Raw genomic sequence first — 7,939 nt, 5'->3', positions numbered from 1 at the left:
GAGGGCTCCGCTCCGGGCACACGCTGCCGCTCTCCACACGAGGGGACAGGGCCGGGGGCGGAGGGGAGCTGGCCCCGGAGCGACCGAACACCGGCATACACCAAACTACCACCACCACCCCGCCTCCCCGCGCCGGGATGTGCGGGAAGTGCCGGGCACTGTCCCCGCCCCGCCCGTCACTGGGCGGGCCCCGCGCCGCGGGGCGCTCTGGGCCGCGCAGTCCCTGCGCAGTCCCCGCCCGCCCGCGCTGCCGCCGCGGCCGCCGCCACCGAACTACCGATCCCAGCGGCCCCCGGGCCCTGACCCGGCCCCGCCCCCGAGGGAGCGGCTCCGGCAGGAAGGCGGCAGCGGGGCCCGGTCACTGAGCCGCCACCATGAGCTCGGCCAGGGAGTCCCAGAGCCACCACGGCCTGAAGCGAGCGGCCTCCCCCGACGTAACCGGGCGCGGGGCGGCGGCGCGGCGGGAGGGAGGAGGCGGTGCGGGAGGAGGCGGCGGGGCCGCGGCGCGGCGGCGGAGCCCCGGCGGGACGCGGGGAGGCCGCGGGCGCCCGGGCGGGCCCGCGGCGGGGCGGAGGGGCCGCTCGGGCGGGCGGGCGCAGTGAGCGTGTGCTCCCGCAGGGCTCCAGCAGCTGGGAGGCGGCGGATCTGGGCAACGAGGAGCGCAAGCAGAAGTTCCTGCGGCTGATGGGCGCCGGGAAGGTGAGGCCGCCCCCTCCCCATCTGCCCTCATCCCATCCCCGCGGGCACACGGGGCCGGGCGGGGGGAGCCCCCGGGCCCTACGCGGGGCTCTGTGTGCGATGGGCCGCGGTGCGCCCTGGGGGAAACCACAGCAATCAGAAGCGACGGGGCTTTGGGGTTCTCCTTCCGGGAGGGTTTGGGTTTCACAGCTGTTGTGTCATCACAACACAAAACGTCGCTCTGAAGTTGTCGAGTCCCTGGGCTTCGGCTTCGTCCCCGCCCCATGCCTTGATGCTTTCAGAGCAGCTCGTAAAACTATCTCTGAACGTGCCTGAGAGTCCTTGTTACAAACTAACAGACCTACATATTAGCTCTGTAAAATTCTCTTGCAGTGGAAAAAAACTTAAAAAAAAAAAGGTAGCTGATAGACTAAACCAGTGAAGTAGTAAACCTACTTAATCCATCCAGGAAATATTTTTAAAGAGAAAATGCTCTAAAATTATATTTCGGTTATGCTTGCTGCAAAAAATATTGCAAACCCCATAAAATATAATAATGCTTTGTTCATGTATAAAATGTTGGTTTGGTATTTCTATTTTACTTACCCCCAAGACAAATATTTTCACTTGCATTAGCTTACTTTGCTTGAATACAGTAATTTTGTAAGCTAAAATATTTTACTGTATTAAAGAGGTGAAAGTTAATACTTCCTAATGGATAGGGATACAATGCCCTATTAAAGCATTCCACTACCACTGATCTTAATGTCTGCTTGGATACTTAATGCTGCTTGCTGTGTAATGCCAGTTCTTGCCTGTTGGGACACACTTGCTAATGAGCAACTACCGAGCCAATAAATTAATGAGCACTGTAAAGTTCTTACCTGATTTTGTGACCAGTCTGAAAGTGGGATCATTGTAAGATGCACAGCCTGAACTATTGCAGAGTGCCAGAGAAAAGGAAGATTGTCAGAACCTACATATGCATTTGTCCAGCATCGTGTAGTATTGTTTTCATAGCAAGAAGCAGGACAAAACAGAACCAGCTTTGGGGTCTGGGAAGAGCAAAGAGTGTCTAGTTGTTGGGGTTTCTTTTTCAGAAAATTCAGCAAAACAAAGATGAAACGAGTTCACCAAGAGGCAGCAGCTGTTAGCTAGTAAAACTTACAGTCCTACAGTTGGTTGTCAGGGTTTGACAGCAAACCTTTTCCATTCAAGATTCCAGGATGCTGGCAAAGCTGCCAGTGCACCCTAAAGCTCCAAAACAAACTGCCTTTTCTTTTAGAAAGAACATACTGGCCGCCTTGTTATCGGAGACCACAGATCAACCTCTCACTTCAGGACAGGTCAGTTTATCCAACAGCTGATACAAAGTTGGAAATCTAACCTTTATTTAGGAACATGCCAGTACTTTGAGTAGATATTGCAGGGAGGAATTTCAGGTTTCGTGGCTGCAGCTGAAGACGGGTCAGGCTGTGGAGTTGTTCCTAATTTCTCGTTAGATTACTGACAAGCAGTTTCTCTGACTGCACTTGCCTTCTGAAGTCCAGGTTCAGCAAAGTAGTCAAGATGGTCAAGTACACTTGTGTACAAAAGCCCTGGCAATCAGGGCCTGTAGGTCCTCAGTGTTATTTTGCTGTCAAAATAAGTTTTATTGCTATTGGTACCTAGCAGTGTTACACTTCCTTGCTGCCAGGTATGGATATCCAAACCTTGAAATTGTTGTGCATGGAAAAGAATAGGGTTGATTTCTACCTCACCTATTGCTTCTGCCCTAAAGCAGTGAGGCAGAAGCTGAAAAGATCCGTAGGGTCATCTTGGCAATCAGCAACAATTGCATGTCATGTATGACCGTGGTACCCTCTTATCGTGGTAGTAAGTCAAAGTACATTGCACCAAGGTGGGTCGGACTGCACTGCCTGAGAGAAGCTTTGATAAAGCTGTGTAGAATAGCAGCTCTCACTGTTCCAGAAAACTTGCCATGATACACTCCACTGATAATTTTTCAGTTGATGAATAATTATCTATGGACCAAAAGAAGCCTGAGGATTGGTTCCAGGTTCTGCTGTTAGCCTGCAGAGTGACTGAGAATCACTTCCTCATACCTGAATTTCCTAGAAAGGAGATGATGCTTCTCCTAAGGAGTCATAAAGAGTCAGTACTGCTTTGTTATTAGCAAAAGGTTAAAATGCTATTTTTTTCACCAAAAAAAGGACATCTATTTTCTTAACACTGCTTTGTCCAACATACAGTATTGCCTTTTTACAGCAACACACAGCTCTAACTTCCAAATGAGGAAATGTGAATTTGCAATACAACCTTTCAGCTTCACAGAGATACAAATTAAAAACTAGTGTTGTAGGCCTGTTGGGGACATTTAGAGATTCCTACCTTTTAAAAGAACAGAGGAGTCTTAACCATTGTAGACCATGTTTCCCCAGTGAAAATGATTATTTATTTACTTATTTAAACAAGTAAGTAAAGAGCATGTAGAAGTAGCTTGTGAAAATTAGTGTTTCTGCTAATTCCTAAATATGGAAAAATGCAGAGCTGTAGTAACTGCAGCTGGTATTTCAGGATGCATGAAACAGTCCCAGATACAGGTCTATAAACAAGAGTGGTAGTATTGTCCTGAGTTCTGATGCTATATATGCATCATGATATAATCGCAGTAATCCTGTGGTATGTAGTAAAGGTCAAAAACTTTCTCCTTGCTGTGACATGTTGCAGTATTGGCAGGAAGCACAAAGAATTCATGCTGAGTTAGGTTGTTTAGTGGGATGTAACACTGTGTGTAGTACAACTGAACACATCAGGTCTTAGGAACTTTGTATTAAAGCAGTTCTGCTTGCACACTTGATACAATTGCTTATAAATCTGATGGTTTGTATGCAGTAATACTCTGAATCCAGTAGTTTAAGATGGTTAAATTTAAACTTTTTGACTTCGTAAATGTGACTTCATGTAATTTGATGTCTTTGTTAATTTGAATGAACCATAACCAAAGTACCCTGGACAATGCAGGGGAAGAAGACAAGAAAATGAATGAAGAATTGGAGTCCCAGTACCAACAAAGCATGGACAGCACGATGTCTGGGCGGAACCGGCGCCACTGCGGACTTGGTTTCAGTGAGGTACTGAGTTTATTTCCATAATGATGTGGCTTTCACTTCACTAAGATTGGTTTAAAAATTCAATCACCACCACTAGTGTCAAACTTCCACAGTTTGGGTTAAAAGACAGAGTTATTGCAGGCACTTGTCTCCTGTTCATGTACAGTGGGGTGGCCATTTAGATGCCCGGAAGGGATTGATGCTTCTTGTTGTTCTGATAAGAGGTATGATATGCTTAATGCTCCATAGCACTCAAGACTGATTAGGGCAGAAAGTGACAACAGGGTGTTGCCAAGGAATAATATATAAGTAGGCAGAATAACCATCTGTCTTGTTGCTGAAAGCTAATTAATCTCAGCTTCTTGTTGTAGGGAGGCACATACCTCTCTGTGGTCCTGAAAAGTAAGGGGTCAGACTTGCTGTACAAAATCCTGCAGTGAGTTGACACCTGCCTAGTCTTGTACTCACAAGGAATTCCATAGGAATGAGCTGGAAGAGTAGTGTGACAAAAACCAAGAGAATCAGGTTATTAGGAACACAGCTCCATCTGCCAATTGAAAGGTGCAATAATTAAATTTTTGCTAACTCTTAGCACCAATAACTGCATAAAAACATAGCTGATGTTGCCAGAGTGAGTAAAACCATATGTGCAGTGTTGGGAATTCTTAATGTTACAGCCAGGAAGGCTTTGCTCTTTAGGACCATGAACAAAATGCCCTCTGGGATTGTTCCAGTTAGCAGTATCATTGGATCACTTCAGCGTTCCTCATGTTGCAGTTTGCTAAACTTACTTTGAAAGATCAGTCACAAATGTGAATTCTTGATGGGCTGGCTGTTAGTTCCATTGTGTCACATTCTGTGACAAGTATTCCAGTGTCAACTACTGTGTGGACCGAAGTGCAGAATTACTGAACTGATGTGATCTGAAACCTTTCACACTCACTGAATGGTGTCTTTAGGATTTCTGCTGTAACTGATTTATGGATGTCACAATTGGCAGGGGTTACCACCTCAGGGGAGTTGCTCTCTTGTCTAAAATTTTGTGTATTCCAGGCCACTGTTTAGCAACAAAGCCCATTTTAGTAGCAAAATGAAAGGAGCTGTTAAGCAAAACATTCTCACTGGGAAATCTTAAATGCTGCAATGGAGTTGCCAGGAAATCAAGTTATATCTGTCTCATAATCTGAACTTGTAGTTTCAGGAAGATGAAGAACAAGAAGAGGCAGCTGGACACTCCTCTGATGAGAGTTCAGAGGACTCTGAAAGTGGCTCTGATTCGGAGCAAGAGGAGTCTGCAGAGGAGCTACAACCTGCTGAAAAACATGAGGAAGCTGAGGTTCCAGAAAACAAAAAAGAAGCAAAAAGCAACTATAAAATGATGTTTGTGAAAGCCAGTGGTTCATAACTGCAGATGTAACAGCTTTGTATTTAAAGTACAGTAAGCCTTATTGTTACAGTGCAAAGTGGAGGACTGCTACAGCACAAATCTTTGTATTTTGATTTTAAAAAGACCCCGTTAGATGACAAAAAGTAGTATTTGCTTTCTGTTGCCATGGATAACATTTTTATGGGCACAGTGATATTACTGGGTTTTTTAAAGTGTATGAAATCCTGGACGGAGAAATAAATTTGTTCTGCCCAATCTCTACAATGTTATCTAAACTATCCCTTCCCTTATTCCATGCCAGATAAGGAAGCTTCATGTTAGTGGTTTATTCAGTTAGTACCCCAGTCTTGAATTTTTAACTATTAAGATTACATGTGAATTACGTGATGTTGCATTAGTTGTAAAATACCAATATCAGCATTATTCTGTGATGTACTAGAGCTTTAAACAATGATTTTGTCTATAGATGCTAGTGTTGGCAGGGCTGAGAGGAGAAATCGCTCACTTTTGTGATAGTATTAATCACTGTATCCATCTGAAGTCCTACAGCAGTTGCATGGAGAAGATGTTTTAGAATACAACAGAAGGCTCTAATTGCTTCTTTGGCTTTCTAATGAGGGGAATAAGCTGTAGTTTTTTCTACCTTTCAGTAGAAAAGAGTGATTTTTGAATTACTGGTTCCTGGTTATAGCACTGAGCTGTTATTAAAAATAACTCCTCCCGAAGAAAAGTTTTCTTTGAAAGAGAAAGTATACTTTGATAATGAAAAGGATATACAAATCATTTAGCTTTTTTAAAATATAGAATAAAGAGTTAAGTACTTGAGCCCTTCTTCCTTTTCTCCCCATACATGCATCACTTGAAGGTCTGAGTCAATTATCACAAGGTGGTACCTCTCAAGTCAGCTGATATGCTTAGAGAGCCAGTAACTCCTTCCAGCAAGAATTAAACACATCCATTCCTCTGCAAATTCATTGCATCCAAGTAATGAATAAAATATCAGAGCTTTTTAGACTTTGTTTCCTCTTAGTACATTAGATCACCTGCCTCTCCTTGCTGGGAGAACAGGACATCTGATCTGTACCTCTAGTACAGCCGTGTTCTGCCACAGCAGTGTTTCAAGAAACACTCCGGATGCTCGTGGAGAATTCCATTCCTGTGTACAATTTCTGACGTGCAGACAGCATTTTCCAGCCAGTCGGCTGGCAGGAAAGCAGCAGTTTGTACTATCATTGCATAGTTATTGAATGTAAACATTGCAGCATCAGTTATTGGGGGAGGACTTGGAATAAGTTACATTATGAAAAAGAATAAAAGTAATATTGTAAATAAAAACTGAGTGTAGATTTTGATTTATATGTTTTACGATATTTGCATTTAATACAATTTTTTTTAGTCATTCAGCCCCGAACGGTCAGTCATTTGTACTTGACTGATATGGATATTTTGTTTTCCCAATACTGCAAGCTGCTAATACATAGAGAAAAAATCAGGTTGCTTGTGCACTGGGAACAGAGAAAACGTCACCATGACTTAGGAAAGCTGTTCTGTCTCCAGGAAAGAGAGCAAGGCCCTCCCCAAGAGATCAACTGATTACTTTCCTAAATAAAAACATGCCAGGTTTTTCCTATTTAGACACTGAAGCAACACTTGAACCAGCATTTCACTATTAAATTCTTTCAGCTGTGACTGCCCCTTATGGCCTTGCTGCGTATGCACTTACCTCTCTGCCTTCTCTGTCTCAGCACTGCTCCTCTCACCAGCTTTCCCTCTGCAGCTCTCTGGGCTTTCCCACCCAGCATCAGCCAAGCAGAGACTTTTGTTGGGCAGGTGATGGAATCCATTGCTGCAGACCCACCCTCCCAGGCAGAGGGCTCTGCTGCTTTCCCACTAGCCTCAAGGCAGGGCAGGGTAAAACTTCACCTGAGGGCTTTTCTCCAAGGTGCAAGTGATCTGGAAAGACCCAGGAAAAGCAGATCCAGCTGGCTGGCCCTGCACGGATCTCTGTCAACAGACACAATGAGAGGCTCTTCCACTCAGCCTCCTGCCTCACAAACCACATTTGGCTGTGGCTATTATAAACAAATAGAACACACAAAGATAAAACCATAAATTGCAATTTCACTGTTCTATTTATAGCTCTGACTAGAAAAAGTAAAATCAACTTCCATTCCCCAGAAGTATGACACCTAATATCGTGAACATCTGATGAGGTTTGGTGTAACTCATCTACAATGCTGACCTAAGACTCACCTGCTCAAAACAGTAAAGAGTTCTACACAATCACATCTGTTTCTAACATTCTAAGAACTCACAGATCCTTCTATGGAGCAGCCTAAGAAGCTTCTCTTAGGCTGTATATAGCAAAAAAGGCTCAGTGTAGTTTGTGTAGTGAATGTTTCAATTCAGGAGTCAGTTTTAGCAACATTTGATATAACAGCATCAGCAGTAGTGGCATGGATAGTAGCAGGATGGTTTCAGCTCTCATCAGAGACAAAGGAAAAATCTAGGTTGGTGTCTTGGTTGACTCTGGTCAGCCCTTTGCTTTTTCAGGTTGGTACGGAAGGAGCTCCCAGAGATGACAGCAGAACACATCATAAGCAGACACTGAATCATAAAAAGGGCTATTCGTCTATTCAAACAAGATTTGGCCACTAAAATTCCTCAAAGACCAGCTCATTTCCATCTCAAAAGAAAGACAGAAATCTGACCGTTCTCCTACATGTCTTCAGAAACAACAGACTGAAGTTAGATCACAGAT

General features: G+C 44.4%; 1 protein-coding gene across 1 annotated transcript; it reads left to right on the top strand.

Moving 5' to 3' along the window:
- The first annotated feature begins 289 nt into the window (after positions 1 to 289).
- Positions 290 to 6,513, top strand: CUNH11orf58 (chromosome unknown C11orf58 homolog). The gene is made up of 5 exons (XM_051803975.1): positions 290 to 434; positions 619 to 699; positions 1,964 to 2,024; positions 3,703 to 3,812; positions 4,987 to 6,513. Exons 1-5 carry the CDS (start codon positions 375 to 377, stop codon positions 5,194 to 5,196), a joined length of 522 nt encoding a protein of 173 aa, XP_051659935.1. The 5' UTR covers positions 290 to 374; the 3' UTR covers positions 5,197 to 6,513.
- The last annotated feature ends 1,426 nt before the right edge of the window (positions 6,514 to 7,939 follow it).

Source organism: Manacus candei, unplaced genomic scaffold (assembly GCF_025592945.1).
Source record: "Manacus candei isolate 608988 ecotype Guabito, Panama unplaced genomic scaffold, ASM2559294v1 h1tg000060l, whole genome shotgun sequence".
In the NCBI taxonomy this organism is placed as follows: domain Eukaryota; kingdom Metazoa; phylum Chordata; class Aves; order Passeriformes; family Pipridae; genus Manacus; species Manacus candei.
Note: the sequence above shows the minus strand (reverse complement) of the source record. Positions and strands in the feature narration are given on the sequence as shown.

Coding starts and splice junctions, on each gene's coding strand:
- CUNH11orf58 (XM_051803975.1), top strand. CDS start 375: ATGAGCTCGGCCAGGGAGTCCCAGAGCCACCACGGCCTGAAGCGAGCG. Junction 435..618: donor AGCGAGCGGCCTCCCCCGAC/GTAACCGGGCGC, acceptor GTGCTCCCGCAG/GGCTCCAGCAGCTGGGAGGC. Junction 700..1,963: donor GGCTGATGGGCGCCGGGAAG/GTGAGGCCGCCC, acceptor CTTTTCTTTTAG/AAAGAACATACTGGCCGCCT.